This window comes from Ceratotherium simum, chromosome 25, assembly GCF_057802395.1.
Source record: "Ceratotherium simum simum isolate JZ-2026a chromosome 25, ASM5780239v1, whole genome shotgun sequence".
In the NCBI taxonomy this organism is placed as follows: Eukaryota; Metazoa; Chordata; class Mammalia; order Perissodactyla; family Rhinocerotidae; genus Ceratotherium; species Ceratotherium simum.
The window spans coordinates 27,590,881-27,607,325 of record NC_141924.1 but is presented as its reverse complement, the minus strand read 5'-3'; the positions used below and the strand labels follow the sequence as shown (position 1 = coordinate 27,607,325).

The following is a 16,445-nucleotide window of genomic DNA, read 5'->3' as shown; positions in this document are numbered from 1 at the left end:
TGAGGAACAGGTTGCACATCACACAGACAACTTATAGAATAGACTTGAAATCAGTTAAAAAATTGATTACGGTGGGGGGGAGAAATGAATAGGTGGAGCACAGGTTTTTAGGGCAGTGTAACCACTCTGTATGATACTATAATGGTGGATACATGTCACTATACATATATTGTCCAAAACCACAGAATGTACAAGAGTGAACCCTCATGTAAGTTACGGACTTTGGGTGATAATGACCTGTTAATGTAGGTTCATCAAATGTAACAAATGTACTCTCTCGTGGGGGATGCTGATGGTAGCAGAGGCTATGCATGTGTGGGGACAGGAGGTATATGGGAAATCTCTGTACCTTCTGATCAAGTTTGCCCTGAACCCAAAACTGCTCTAAAAAAGTCTATTGAAAAAATTGATTATATGCACACAAACAAGTCTGCTATTGAGATGGGCTCTGACAAATGTGAAAATTTAAGAAATCTAGCTCTTTATTTTAACATCAAAGCTAACATCAAGTGTTTGTTTAAAAAAATAACGGCTCCTGCTTTGAATGGGGTGAAGACCTACAAAGAATTTACAATTTTAGGCTGACATGAAACTACACAGTATCCCACAAAATGGAAATTCTGCAACGGACCTCACAATAAACATTTCCAGTTTCTACTTGCAGAGCTGCTAACCACTGCCTAAACCGATCTTAAACTGAGAGCACATTTTGTTGAAACATTTCTTAGGACAAACACAGCAGACAAGCTTGAAATAAATTAAAACTGCAATACACAAATCATTCCTAAAACAATCCAGTACATTACTTTCCAGCTTCTTATAAACAGAGAATTGTACTGACTTTAGAAAATTATAGGTTAGTTCTGCTTTATATCTTAGGGTTACCAAACTCTTTTTTTTTTTTTTTTTGCCTGAGGAAGATTCGCCCAGGGCTAACATCTGCTGCCAATCTTCCTCTTTTTTTTGTACGTGAGCGATCACCACAGCACGGCCACTGACAGACGAGTGGTATGTGTCCGCATCCGGGAATCGGGCCCGGGCTGCAGAAGTGGAATGTGCCGAACTTAACCACTAGGCCACCGGGGCTGGCCCCTGCCAAACTCTTATTAATTGTACCTTTTTTTTTTTTGGCTTCTTAACTACTTCTGATGTGAACAAGCCAATATCATTCTTTTCAGTGATTTATCCTTTTAGACTGACTCCTTCCTTAGCACACGTGCAACACTTCTTGAAATAACTCTTTCCAGATAAAGCCTCGAATTTTAAATAATGCCATTTTGTCCCACCCCCCGTTCCTCAAAATTATAGAAATATGCAAATAGATTGTTTAATCACACATTCATATCAATAAGTATATTTAAGTGTTTTTCCAAGCCAATACAACTAGACTTGGATTCAATACAAAAACATTCCCATTTGATGCAAAATAATTTGGTATTTAAAATCCAAACAAAAAAGACAAAAGTAAAGTTGCCCAAGGGAAGCTGCTTCCCGTCGCTATTATTGAACCCATAATTAAATTATTGAACCCATAATTAAACCTGATGTGCTAGAGAAATGACAAGGCAATAAACATACATAGTGGGACAATATGTAAATGAAAACAAGAGTGACAAAGCAGAAAGGCTAAAATCACATGGATGCCCATTGACAGACAGGGATAATAACATTATGGGCTGAACTGAAAAGGGGAGGAGTTTCAGAAGATTTCAGTCCATCAATAGATTACGGCAACTACATAAGCAAAACCACCAAATGGGACAAGCTAGAAACTTGGGACTAATCCTGCTTTCATTGTCCAAAATCAGCAGTGGAGTACTTTTGTTTGCTGCTTCATTGCAGGTCTGAATTTTTTTCAGGGCGGGGGGATGATTTGTTCTGGCTTAATCATACTCAAAATATAAGCTGGACTAACCAATTCAAAACCCACAAGAGAGTATTTTTAGGTTTTTGTTTTGTGCTCAGCAAACTATCATTACCCCAGTGATCATGAAAATAATACATCACAAAAAAACCCAGTGCTAGAATCCAATGTCCAGCATCTTCCATCACTCAGTGTTCACTGAGAGCACAGGGGCTCACTCGTCCAACAGCTGGTTTTCATCCTTAGGTACGCACAAGTTGTTTACTACCAATAAAAGGTGGGGAAAAAGGATTAGTTGGCTTAAATGTAAATTAAATACCCAATTCCAGGATATGTCATAGCTAGATCACTATTTTTAATTGTATATTTATAAAATTCTATTTAATCACCTTACACAGTGACGAAAACAAGCAGCAGGGGGGTTTATTCCTTAAGAAGAGAATCAAAACTACAGAGAGTACAAGTCTCCTTGGACTATATCATCTTATTAAAAAGATTCATGAACTTTCAGCAAGACTCTAAAATAAATATGCCATGTAGGCTGAGCATATCCAAGTGAAAACAAGGTTATTTGACATCTAATGAGAATCACTGGAAATATGAATTCTTTAAAAAGAATTCATGATCAGGTGGGTTGATTCAGACTCTACAATATTTCTGAAGAGAGCCAGTTTCTAGCAGCTTCTGTTAACAGCTCCAGACTGGAGGGGGCGGAATGTGCTCCTTTCCATTTTCTTCTCCACTTCTCCCACTGGGGAGGAGACACACCGATCGCAGGTCTGGCAAGTGTGAAAGCAAACTTGCTAGGCTGAGTGAGGAGTGGAGTGTGGGACCTGAGAAGGAGGCCCAAGTCTTCTCGGATCCTCCTGGAGCCCTCGACATCAAGGGCTAGAAAGCTCCTTCTCTCTAAACTAACAGCAGCATCTACATCCACCTCAACCCTGGCACGTCCGAAGTGCCTCAGAAAGATTCAGAGAGATCAAGAGGAGCCTACCCAGGACTCAGCTTATTTTGGGGGTGTAAGATACACCCAGCCCTCAGCCCACACGGAGACTAATGCCCACAGAGAAAGGGGGATGCTGGCCACTGAAATACAGAAGCAAAAGGAAGCACACCATTCTTCTCCCTTCCTCCTCTGGGCCTGGGACCCTTTTCTGTCCCCTGGATTTGATGTATCACAGTGTATTCACAGGCAACTTGGGAGACCCAGGCAGTCCGACACGGCCATGAGATGGAGGTGGGACTAGTAAGTCCCTCTTCCCTGAACCCAAAATACTTTATAGCCAAAGATTTCACGAAATGATGTTTATTACTTTAAAAAGCTTGAGTTAGATATGGAATTGGATAGTTGCATGTTTATGAATTTACTAAAGCCACTGAATTGTAAACTTAAAAAAAAAAAAAGAAAGCTTGAGTTGTATGAGTCTCACACACACTGGACTTGTACCAAATGCTTGGCTGTTCTCTCCTCTCAAACCATGGCACACTGTCACATTTTTTCAGGAGATTTCCCTAACAGCAGCTGTTTGCAAAATATTGCACTTAATTCAAATCTGGGCAATCCGATGTTTTCTGGAAGAAAACATACACTAACATGTATCTTTACGCCTTCAGATGACAGGCGGGGGTGGGGTGGTGGGAGGAGGGGCTGAACAGCAGTTTCCATTAAAATCTTCGATGTTTCCTTTTTGTTATGTACAAGAGACAGAGATTTAAAGGGAAGTGTCATCTGGGCTGAAGACAGTGAATGGTATTCTCAAAAGAGGTCAAAGTTGCCAACTTTTGAATGCTCTCACCTCAGTGGAAGCGTGGCCACTCTATTACCTTAGAACTTATTTTCAGTAAGATCTTAAGAGCAGGTGGCATGCCTGGCTCAGACACTGGATCTAATTTATTTTATTCCTGCTGGTCTTCCAGGGTCCTAAGAGGACCCTCTCCATCTTCATCCAGGTGAGTTGCTCCACTGAGCTGGCTGCCACCCACTCAGACCACACGTCACCTCTTCTTCCTGCTTCCAGGGCCCCTACCTCAGTGCACGTTAGTTTAATAAACTAGGATTCTCTTCTCCTTCCTAGAGGAAAAAACCTGCAAGATGAGCATCATTTGTTTTCATCTACTGAGTAAGCTTTGCAATCCCTTGCAGACCTGTGAATAAAGTGAATCACAGAAAGTGAATCACATCCTCAAAGGGGGTTTATCACAACTGAGATTTGCTGAAACACAAACATCCAGAGTAGTGCTTGCAGGACCTCAAATCAACATTAAAACCACAGTTTGAGGAGGTATTTGGAAGCATTTCTGCATGCTTTGAAGGGGCAATTGCTGGCCTATTAAGATGAAATCAGGTGTGCGGCTCCCTGGGTGTAGGAAGGCAAAGCCCCATTCATAAATCCTTGCGTCTTACCATTGAAAGTGCAACAGAACACTTGGATGGATAAACAGGTGTGCTATAAGATTTCCATGTTACGAAGAGTCACACACAATTGAGCACTGTGGACACTGGGTACATATGGGACCTATGGTTGTCTCTGGACAAGTGGGATGGATTACTCGGGATTTCCTGTACTTCCATGGGCCACAAGTGTTCAACACAGCCAACGTCTGTGCTCTTTCCCTTCCCCAAGTCGTGCCACACACAGGACTCAGAGAAAATGCACCACTAGCAATAGTAAAGCTCAATTTTCATAGAGATTTAAGAGAGAGAGAGAGATTTAAAATCCCTTTTCTTCTGGGTTACTAATTGTGCCAAATGCTCAATGACCAGAAGTTTACCAAGCTAGGCTATCAGGTGGGCAGGAAATCTGGTCTGATTAAGGCAAAGAGCAACATGGGGAGAACTCTGAAACAGAGTCACGTTAACCAAGTACAGGGCTGAGCTGGCAACTGCTACCGAGTGAAGAGAATCACGGTTATTTACAACGCACAGCCCAGTCCTCTCGTAATGTTCAGTCGGCACAACCCTCCATTTTAAAATTTGGCAGTATGCACAGAGTTTTCTTTAAAATAAAAACTTAAAAGAACTTGAGGACAGGAACCAGTGGTCTTCATCTTGGTATTATTATCCTTTCTACGGCACACAGAATATGGTCCCAGTTTTTACAAAATATTGCAAGAAGCGTCACAGCAAAGAAGGTGCCCAGGATGTGGAAGCGGCTCTTCATCATGGGCGAGACGAACTTCGCGATGGTGGACACGCACACCAAGACGACAGTCATGAAGGCCAGGACCACGTTGATGCACTTCCCCAGGAGCACTCTGGCACTCACGGCGTCCGTCTGCAGGACCTGCTGCTCCTGCTGGTGGAGCTCCAGCTTAGAGATGCGCGTCTGGCAGGATTCCAAGGCTTCCTGTGGGCAAGAGGGAGAGCGAGGGTCAAACGCTGTTGAGATCACGGGCAACACGTGAGCGCGTGCTCGGACGTGCACGGAGGCCCCCAGCTCAGAACGCTTGATGCCCAGGCAGCTTCAAATAGCCGAAATGACAATGACGATGACAGTGATGACAGACAAAGAAGCAAAACCGGAATCGCAAGGCTCATTTTGTCCTGCTCTTCATGGACAGAATGAGTACGTGTAGCAACCATGAAATACTATAAATGAGGAATCATGGTTAAGCATTTTGACTCCATCCATATTTGAAATAAAGTGCATAAAATATTGGCATCTGTTGGTACCGTCAGGGACAAACCAGAGGAGGGGTGGGGTTCCATTTTGTGACAGCTGACTACCTCCAGCCATGGAGGAGGTGGTATCTCCAATGGCTAGTCCCTATCTCCACTGCTCAGGTCTATGGGCATCCTAGGATGGAGGGAGAAGGGAGGGGACAGGACTGACTGTGGGGCAACTCCGCTTTCGCTTGCTCTTTGAACGCTGCCTTCCTCAGGACGCTGTCCCTAGATCTCGTTCCTTCCAAGGCTTCAACTACTGAGACACAGAGGACTCCGAGTGTATCTCTAGCCCAGCCATCTCTTCTGAGACTGACTCACATGCCTCCTTGACATCTACATCTGAGCTTCTTAAAAGCACCTCCAAGGCAACATGTCCAAATGTGGATTCATGTATTGCACCTATCCCCCCACCTGCCATCAACCCTGTTTCCCTTCCAGTGTTCCTTTCTTAGCACCATTATCCACCTAGTCCCTCACACCAGAAGCCTGAGAGGCATTCCTTGGCACCCCTCTCATCTAATCCATCATCTAGCCCCATCGGTGCAACACCCAGTATCTATCTCAATTGATCCATTTCTCTCCCCTCCCAGTCACCACCCCAACTCAAAGCCCCCAGGACCTCTTGCCTGCAATAACCTTATACTAACTTCTCTACACCCTCTTGTTCCTCAACCCCAGTGAATCCATTTTCCACACAGCAGCCCAAGTGATCTTTGAAAGATGCTTATCTGATATCATCCCTTTTCATAAAACCTTTCAAATCTTTAACATGATCCTTTGAGGCCCTGCATGGCCCAGGCCTAGCCACTCTCTCCTCCTTCACTTAATGCCAGCCCCCTGCCCCGCTGACCGTGTTCTAGCCATACTGGCTTTTTAAAGTTCTGAAAGGGGCATGTTTGGGCCTTTGCACATGCTGTGTACTGTGCCTGAAATGCATGCCTTCCAGGTCCCTCCCCTCTTCAGCTGCGGATCTCCCATTCGCCTTTCAGGTCTCACCTCAACTGTCACGTGCTGAAGGAAGCCTTCCTGAACCCATCAGACCAGGTCAAGTCTCCCTCTAGCCCTCCTCCCCAATCAAGAGACCACAGCTGCCTGAGGATGGGGATGAGGCGCATCTTGCTGCTGCTGTCAGCCCTGGCTCGGAGCCAGCGCCAGGCACGCAGCAGGGGCTACACTCTGGCTGAATGCTCCAGAGACCGGGCGCCAGTAACGGGCTGTGAGGCTTGAGGGAGCAAACCCTACGCCTCTTGGGAGAAAAGAACCTAACTAGAGGCAGTTCAACGAGCCCCATTTTGTTCACTAGCCCGCTAACTCATTTACCAATATGTGTTTGCTCAACACAAATAAAGACAGTCATCTTTTCAGGTTTTAAACCAGCATAATGGCTCCAGCACTGATTTGCTTTTCTTCTGCTGAATATTCTCTATGGGCCAAAGAGCAAGGTCCTCTGTTACTATAGTAACTTTCATTACACAGGCTACCAACAAAAAAGGTAAAACTTCTTCAGACCTTTACATTCTAAACAGTGACACGTTTAGACAACAATAGGCACGTGCCCCAGAAATCATGCATTTTTTTTTCTCAACTACTTGGGCCCAAGGTTTCCTTCATTTTAGGCATGGCATGGAAAAGGTGACAGAACAAGACAAAAGATCAACATTTTAGGCATATTCATTAATCTCGGACTGGGTAAATGAATTACATACATAAGTAGACTGATCCTAGAATTGCCTTAGAATTTCTGTCAAACGTTTTACCAAAAGAAAACTCCAAGAAAACTAAGTAGTGAATTGCAAGGAAATTTCGAACCTTCGTGGGTCCAAGCTCCCACTAAGAGATATTCAGCCTCACAATCTTTAGTACTTCCTTGGGTCCAGTATTTAATTTATTGGAGATGAGAAAAGAGGCTAGGATTATCTTTAACCCTTTTAATTGGGAATTCAGAGTTAAAAAAAAAAACAAAACTCAATTGCTTAATACCATACCACCCTTGCCTCCCTGTGGGCAACAGCTACTATCATCTGTACTGGCCTGTCCCCTTGTATAACAATATTAATGCAAATTATCCCCTAAATAAGAAAACCATATATTCAGATATGATCCAGTGGAATCCCATACATGTTCTAAAATAGAATGATCTAACAAAACTGACTGTATGGTTTACCTGGCAATATTTAATGTTTAAATGGGTTCACATTTTTCAAACCAGTCAGTGGTAAAGCTAAGTCTCCTAACCCAGAACAGAGACAGAAATCCCCCAAGTGTCCTCTGCTCCACGGTCCTCAGAGAAAAACATTTCCTACCAGCTCTGATGCTCTGGGTCCCAGAATTGTCCAAGTACATGACGGGTTAGCACAGGCTCAGCCCTTGCCACAGAGGGGAACAAAATGTGGGCAGCTGAGACTCCAGCTCACACGCTGCGGGAGAAATCTCTCTCTCCATCTCAGTTTTCTCCCTCGTAAAGGTGGGGCTGGAGAAAATGACCACTGCCTACAGAGAAAATTTGTAAAAATGAAGCTGAGCTCTACTTGAAGAGTACACTTTTTTGTTCTTTAAAAAAAGGTGATCAATGGAATGTAAATTGGTGCAGTCACTACGGAAAACAGTTTGGAGGCCCCTCAAAAAGTTAAAAATAGAACTATATGATCCAGCAATTCCACTTCTGGGTATTTACCCAAAGGAAAGGAAATCAGTATCTAGAAGAGATCTCCGCACCCCCATCTTCATTGCAGCATTATTCACAACAGTCAAGACATGGAAACAATCTAAGTGTCCATTGATGGATGAATGGATACAGAGAACGTGGTATACGTATACAATGGAATATTATGCAGCTATGAGAAAGAAAGAAATCCTGACATTTATGACATAGGAGGCTTATGCTAAGTAAAATAAGTCAGAGAATGATAAATACTGTTTGATCTCACTTATACGTGGAATCTAAAAAAATCGAACTCATAGATACAGAGAACAGATTGGTGGTTGCAGAGGTCGGGGGTGAGGGGTGGGAGAAATGGGTGAAAGTAGTCAAAAGGTACAAACTTCCAGTTACAAGATAAGTAAGTCCTGGGGATGTAATGTACAGTTTGGTGACTATAGTTTATTAACAATACTGTATTATACATTTGAAAGTCGCTAAGAGAGTAGATTTTAAAAGTTCTCATCACAAGAAAAAAAAATTATAACTGTGTGAGGTGATGGATGTTAACTAGACTTATTGGAGTGATCATTTCACAATACATACAAAAATCAAATCATTATGGTGTACACCTTAAACTAATACAAAGTTGTATGTCAATTATATCTCAATAAAACTGGGGGGTGGGGTGGGGAGACTCTCTAATAGCAAAATAAATCAATTAAAAAGGCACTCGAGCAGCCCAGGGTAGTTTCACTGCAGCACTAACAGCTCGTAATACTGGAACATGCCCTTGTTTATACTGATCCAATCATCTCTTCCTTCCACCCATCCGGGTCCTACCCATCCCTTCAAGTCCCATCTTCTCCGACATTCATTCACATCCATGACTCAAGGACTATATGCAAGACCTTGTTCAAGACCCTTAACTTCTCTGTGCCTTGGTCTTCACATCTGAGAAATGGGGAGAATAGTAGGAACTGTCTTAAAGGGTTGTTGTGAGGAGTAAATGGGAAAAAAAAGAGACATGGAAAGTGTTTTGCTGGTGCCTGGCACGTGGTATGCACTCAAGTGCTTGAAATTCTTACAGATCTGAAAGCAATTATTTTACACATGAGCAAACAGACTCAAGGCTTGCTCAGGGCCACACGGCTGGTAAACGGCAGACCTGGGACTGAAACCCAATGTCTGACCACTAAATGACCAATGGCCCCACCAGTCCATAACTTGTTGGGCACTGCATGACTAAATTTCTGGGCTCTCAGGGTCCACGCTGTGTAATCTGACCCTTGTTCATGTTGTCTTGAGCTCTTTGGCAGTTGGGCTACTCCTGACTCCCCGTCTAGGCAGTAAGCTTCTCGAAGGCAAGGTTTGTCTCATGTTTTAAAATTTTTTAAAATTCTGGTGTTGCTGGGGAGAGTAGGGTATAGGTGATGGATAATAAATATTTGTTAACTAATTTAGGCAGAAAGTACACAGAGAGAATAGCTTCTTTACTCAGTGACATCTGTAACATGAGCTAATGGGGTTAACAAGGTAGAGAAGAAATGTTTGTACAGAGAAGACATTTTGCTCCATGTGCCAGAAATCCTTTAGGGCTTAGGGGTAATGCACTTAGTTTGGTCAATGGATTAAAGGCTGGGAAGAGCCGTGTGAGCATCTAACGTCAGAGGAAAGGTACCTGGATGTCCCTCGAGCGCTCGTAGGCTTGGTAGGCCACCTTCTCCTCGATGCTGGCTAGCTCCTGCTTCAGGTTGGCCGTCTCGTGCTGATGCAGGTCTGTCATGTCATGGAGCTGGTCTTCCAATCGCTCATACCTTTGCAAAGAGAGGAGCCGAGTCTGAGCATGACATTTCAAAGGTCTTCTAACAGCACATTCTAGAATGACATCCTTTATATCTCATCCCCGCCAGTGCCCCTTGGTTTGTTTTCATCCCCTGACAGACTGTGTTTCCAAAAGAACAAGGCCAGCTTTGAGGAACACGCTTTTGGGTAACACTGAATTCCGGCTCTAGCAAGGACTGGTCTCTGCAGTCTCAACTCTCTGTCCTCACCACTGAGGTTTCCTGCAAACCAAATCTAGCCTTTCCACCCACATAAGATGAGCACCTTGGTTGGCTGCGGTGATGACGGGACAGACCTCGTCAGCTGGCGCATTCACCAGGGCCCATCAGAAGACAGGGCTGTCTGGATCCTGCTCAAGACAAGGACCCGCTGGCATCCTGGTGCTTCTCCCTCTTCTGCCCCCACAACGCCTAGTGGTTCGCGGCCACAGCTCTCAGGTGCCAGAGAGCCCATAAGGAAAGAACCAACTTCTACACTGGCACCAATTACACTATTTCCCAGTGCACACACAGATTCTGAACACGTTTTTCAGCTCTTGGAACTTAAATGCCAATAAAAAATGAAGCTTGTTACAAACCATAGATGGCTTATCAGGTGGCATTTCCAAAAGCCCAAATATAAAGTAGCAGAATCACAGATTCCCATTCCTATCCCTCACCCATCTCAGAGAAGATGGAGTTGTCTCGTATTTGAAAGCTTATATTCCTTATTTTGAAACAGGAAGCACTATTTGGGGAAGATGCATTAGCCTAGAATGACTTCTATCAGTGCCATTTTCAGATGCTTATATAGGTCACCTGATAGACTCATTTAAAAAAAATGAGACCAAAAAAGCTTAATACAGATTTAACGAAGTCAGGGAGGACTTCATAGGTGTCCAATGTTGGTGTTGCAAACAAGCCTTTTAAAGATCTCTTAAAGTAAGCAACAGAGTGAGAGGCTAAATTATGGAGATGACAAACACAACTATATGACAAATGAGAAAAACTGTCCTAAATTTATGTAAATGGATATTTGTGACTTGGAATGAAATTTGGATCCAAAGAGTACTGTACCCCAAACCATTCGGATGGAATTAAAGTCAATACTCTCTGGAAAAGCTGTGACTCAAAAATAGTTCTGATGTGACAAAGAAATCAAAGTCAAAGATGTATGTGGGAAGTTTAAAAAATTTGTTTCACAAAATATTAGAGCTGAAAAAAGCCACATTTCTAAATTAACACATATATAAAACCATATATCAGATATAAAACAACATGTAAGCTAAATTTAAAATTTAAATTCTATACTATGTAATAGGCATGCACTTTTTCATCTACATATCTAGAAGTTAACATATTCATTTTGATCAGAAAACTTTTGGGGGATCTTTTAATTGGTAAAATGGTGGAAAATCCCCTCATTTGGGGGCATATACACTTTTCATTAATAAGCTATAAGCACATAAAAGCCAGCCTACACAACACCTTTTAAAATTAGCTAATATAGGGCCGGCCCCGTGGCTTAGCGGTTAAGTGTGTGCGCTCCGCTGCTGGCGGCCCGGGTTCGGATCCCGGGTGCGCACCGACGCACCGCTTCTCCGGCCATGATGAGGCCGCGTCCCACATACAGCAACTAGAAGGATGTGTAGCTATGACATACAACTATCTACTGGGGCTTTGGGGGAAAAAATAAATAAATAAAATTAAAAAATAAATAAATAAAATAAAATAAAATTAGCTAATATAATCTACAAGATTTGAATTTATACTTTAATCTTAAGATTTCTTTTGAAAGCTCTTCATTTAGGGTGAAAAGTTTGATAAGCAAAATACAGTACATAAAAAACATACACTATATAAAGACTGATGTACCAAATAAAACCTACCTTGGACAATGAATTAGTTTTTTACTTGACAGTTATTATAGAGGGAAATCAAATAGAGATCTATGAATTACTGCAACAGGACTTTATAACAGAAGTCTACCAAGTCAGGAGCTTAATACGCACGAGTCATAGACTATACAGTGATATTTTAATGGTACCACATGTATAATGTCTTTCTCTAAACTATGTCACAAATTATAAAACTTAGAATCATGAAGTTTGGAAAGATCTATTGATTCCTAAATGCCTTTTGATCCATATCCATGTTTATGCAAAACACAACCATTAGCATATCATTTTCAAGCAGACAATCGCTCTGCAATTAGTAACTGATGCTTCTAAAAGAAGTATGAAATACCTGTATCTCTCCTCTTGCAGGGTCTGAGAAATAAAACCGTATTCTCTCTTAAACTGCACCTTCAGCGCCTCGATGTCCTCGGCCAGCTGTGCCTGCGTGTCCTTGATCTCCCGCAGTTCCTCCAGGATCATGGCGAGCTTCCCCTGGCTGTCCAGCGTGCCAGCTCCGCCAGCGCCGAACGACTGGTTCCCATTACTGTCGCCAGAGCCCGACGTGCCACTCGAACACTCATCGTCGCTGCCATACCTGGGTTTGTTCACAATGGTCGCGCTGCCCCCGTAGACCCGGGCACTCGCCTCGGGCCTAAACTCCTCTAACGAATTTTTTAAGTGAGCAATGTTGTCGGCGCTACCAAACTTATTCCGGATCAAGTTGGCAAACTCTCTGGACTTACTGAAGACAAACACAGGCGGAGTGAAGGACACCCCTGGCATGCCCGATTTACTGCTCTCCATGATGTGGGGAGCAGTTCGAGACTTGGCCTGGGCATCTTTCAAAGAATGCTGGATGTCCTTCAGGTTGTCTTTGGAAATGTCCTTTGAGCTTTTGGAGGCTCCAATCTGTTCGATCTCCCTGAGCTTTCTACGATACTGTTCTAACTTCTTCTGCAGCTGGGCAATGGAGTGAGCCGATTTCTGATTCTTCTTCTCAAAGACCTGTTTGATACGGCCAGCCTGCTGCTTATCTGCGCTGCCGACCAGCTTCAGATACTCTGCCACGTTCCCATCGCGGGACGTCTGCTCGATTTTTATCTGCTCTGTTACCTTTAGGATTTTTTGTTTCAGGCTGTCTGCACTGAGTTTGACCTTGTGGAAGTCCAGGATGCCATCTGGGACGTCAAAGTTGAGGTTGGTGTCTGACCCCCCTCGGCGTATGTTGAGGGGCAAGCTTAGGGTATTCATGTCATGACGGTCTACCTGAGAGAGACAGGGAAGGAGCACTTTCAGATTTGAAGTCAGAGAGACAACTGCTGTGACAGAATCTGTGCACACACAGACATACTTTAAGCGCCAGATTTTCAAACTCCAAGTGTTCACAAGATAAAAACTCCCTAGTATCCTCTCAAGCTGAATACAGGATAGTTCAACTCTTTCCTGCATCCCTGTATACTAACCAACTGTGAGATTCAGATCTCCCAGGGTATCCAATTTTCTATCTTACTAGACGATAACTTTCAGTTGCCAGTCAGTTCTGGCTTCCCAAAGTGTCCAGGTATAACTGGGATGCCTGCCATGCCCCATTCACTGTGAACTTCTCGCTTATAGGAAATGCATCCAACTCAGAACTCAATCATTTAACAGAGGGATAATGAAAAAAGAAAAAAAAAATGTAAAGTTCCAGCAGGTACATTTATCAACACAAGAAATTATTCTCTTAACTGAATCATTAAACAGACGTGACAGAATAATATGGTGCAAGATTAATTTTAATAACTGAGTGATACAACAACAGTATTTTGATGTGGAAACAACCCCAAACCACAACCACAGTGATTAAAAAACACAACAGTGATAATTCTAAGACCACGTAAAATAGCTTTCTTACTCAAGGGCCAACTGGAGAAAAGGATGCAAAGTATCATTAAGTATCCCGGCAAAGCGGGGTGGGGGGACTAGTTTGTGCTCTAAAAGGGAAATGCAGATGTAGTCTGTGTGCCAAGCACTGTGCATGTCTACATGGGTTGTCTGGGTAGATGCCCACTACCATCCGGGGCAAAGAATATGTCAAATCCATATAACAGCTAGAAAGGGAGACTTAAAGAGCCAGGATTTGAATCCAAGTCACCTTAACTCTGGTCCTCTTGCCACATCAGGACTCTCTACTACTAGTGTCCCCAGAGGACTAAAAACGGGTCTTTGTAGATTCTGAACACAATCTCTAAACAAAGATTCCTAAGCTCTAAACTGAAGCATCTTATTTGTCAAGCTCTAAACTGAAGCATCTTATTTGTCAAGTTAACAACACTTTGATTAGAGCAATGCTTTGATACAGTCTCAGTAGAAATCGAATGGGAGACAAGACAATACTCAGCACAAGTTACTCTTTTTTTAGGAGATAGTAGGTTGACCTAGCAAAAAATTAGTAAAATGATAACTTAACAGACCTCATACTGCCCAAGTGAGCCAGACTCGAATGTGGATCGTTTCCAACAAGGAGGATTGACAACACTTTGACACATGAAAAATCCTACTCAGTGCTTTTCTGCAGAGAAGGGAGCCCAATGGCCAGTGGGACACAATCCCAGCGTGGTGGGTCAGGTGTCCTTCACAACTCATAAAAGTTTGTTAACATTATCTTTGGCTCCAGTCTTCCCACACACAATTCTGCCACGAATAAGAGACACTGCTTGTTTTATCTGGCAGAAAAGCACGACACAGAAAAGGCTGGAAGGAAATAAATGCCAAATCACTACAAGACTAGAAAATACGATGTGTGAAAACAGGAGAGAGGAACTGTGACTTCACCTGGTCAAGAGGGAAGGACAGGTGTGGGGACTAAAGAAGGTACGTAATCATCTTCAAGTCCTAGAGAGACGACCACAGGAGGCTCAAGGAAGCTATGGACCTCTGGCTCACTAGTGGACCCAAACAGAAATGGGCTCAAATGACAGTGACAAAGAATGCACTAAACCCAGGAAATGTTTATTTTGGGCAGAGAGGGTAATTAATAGTAACTGTACAATCACAAGGCTGGAAATCTGATTTCACTGGATATATCCCATCTGATTATGCTACTCTACTTCTCAGAAACTTTCTTTGGCTCCCTAATGCCTCCCAAATTCAATAATACAACCTGGCCATTGTAAGGCCTTAACTTACCTCTCAGGCCTCACCTTGCACCTAATGGATGCCATTCATCTTAAGTGAACCATACAACCCAAAGTTCCCAGAATGTATGTGAATTTCCTATGGATTTCCTCGTACGTATGATATTCGCAATGCCTGCCACCCATCCACTTCTGCTTATCAAAATCCTGCATATTCTTTACAATCCATTTCAAACGCCACTTTTCCCATGAAGCTTCTCCTAGTCCTGATGGAAAGCTGCCTCTCCTTTCTGTCATCCTCTGTGCTTCTGTGGCACCACGTTACTCCTCCTTTATCACTCATCTGTGGACTTTAACCGCCAGAGTGCAGGCTCCTTCAGAGGTGAGATGGGGCCACACCTGTACCTAGCCTGCAGTGCTAGCATTGTCCCTTACTCACAGGAGGCCATCAATACATGTCTGCTGAACTAAAGTGACATCATTCTTTATTCCAGGAGAGTCTACACTAAAGTCATCTAGGATACATTTTAATAGACTCAAAAATGACCTTGGAAGTTCTGCCCATACAGACCTGATAATTCCAGGTAGAGAGGTTTTCCCAACACCTAGGTAATAAATTCAACAGCATTTCAAACTGATTCAACTAAACAGAGACTTTCTGAGGATAAATGTGCAACAAGATATACAAATACAGAGAAGGACCTTTAAACTTTAATTGAAATAAAATTTACACACAGAAAAGAGCACATTTAATAAGGATAAAACTCAGTGAATTTTCACAAGCTGAACACACTGTGCAATCAGGACCCAGCTAAAAACACAGAATAGATGCTCCACTCACTCCCCCTCAATCATGACGACGTCACCCCACCTCCAGGTATACCCACAAACCTGACTTCTAACAGGATACATTCACTTTGACTAATATATCATGTACTCTTGTCTTTTTTCGCTCCATGTTGTTGGTGAGATTCTTAAGAACTTGTTCTTGCCCTCCGGAAACTCAGATAAAATCAGATTAAATTATTAAAAAAACAAATACCTGTTTGGTATTCTCTATTGAGACGTCCACACAACACCTGAAGATACAGAGGTTTTTAGACCTTACCTCACCAAACACAGCAGCAAGTCACCACCTGTTCTTCCTTCATTCTCGTCCCCACCGCAGCTGGCCACCCAACTCCGGTGTCTCAACGCAATGGCCTCGTTCCCTGACGGACTGCTGCGCCAGGACGGCCTCTTATACTCAGGAATGTTTAAGCACAGGTGGCTGGCTGACTTCTGGCTCACTTTAAAATTATAACAATGCTCGGTATGTCCTTGAGAGACCAGGATGGCGCAAGCAACAGCACTTAAAGCTCAAATCAATCACTCTTACTGCTTGTCAGCAAATCTTGGTTAAATGTCTGATGAGGGTGAAAAGTCAGAACTGCTGCCGG

The 16,445-nt window shown here is 43.1% G+C and overlaps 1 protein-coding gene across 6 annotated transcripts in view; it reads right to left on the bottom strand.

Annotated features, from left to right (window-relative positions):
- Window positions 1-458: 458 nt before the first annotated feature.
- TMCC3 (transmembrane and coiled-coil domain family 3) overlaps window positions 459-16,445 on the bottom strand; it is a 71,262-nt gene continuing 55,275 nt past the window's right edge. For 3 of the 6 annotated variants that reach the window (XM_004417961.3, XM_014779952.2, XM_087449095.1), the window contains exons 2-4: window positions 12,240-13,156; window positions 9,851-9,986; window positions 459-5,211 (exon numbers count right to left, since the gene is read on the bottom strand). In XM_004417961.3, the coding sequence (XP_004418018.1) occupies window positions 4,909-5,211; window positions 9,851-9,986; window positions 12,240-13,156 (1,356 nt within the window). In that variant the 3' untranslated portion in view covers window positions 459-4,908. Of the gene's footprint in view, window positions 5,212-7,834; window positions 8,022-9,850; window positions 9,987-12,239; window positions 13,157-16,114; window positions 16,199-16,445 lie in introns of those variants that run through there. The other 3 variants (XM_014779962.2, XM_087449096.1, XM_087449097.1) reach the window with 3 other exon arrangements.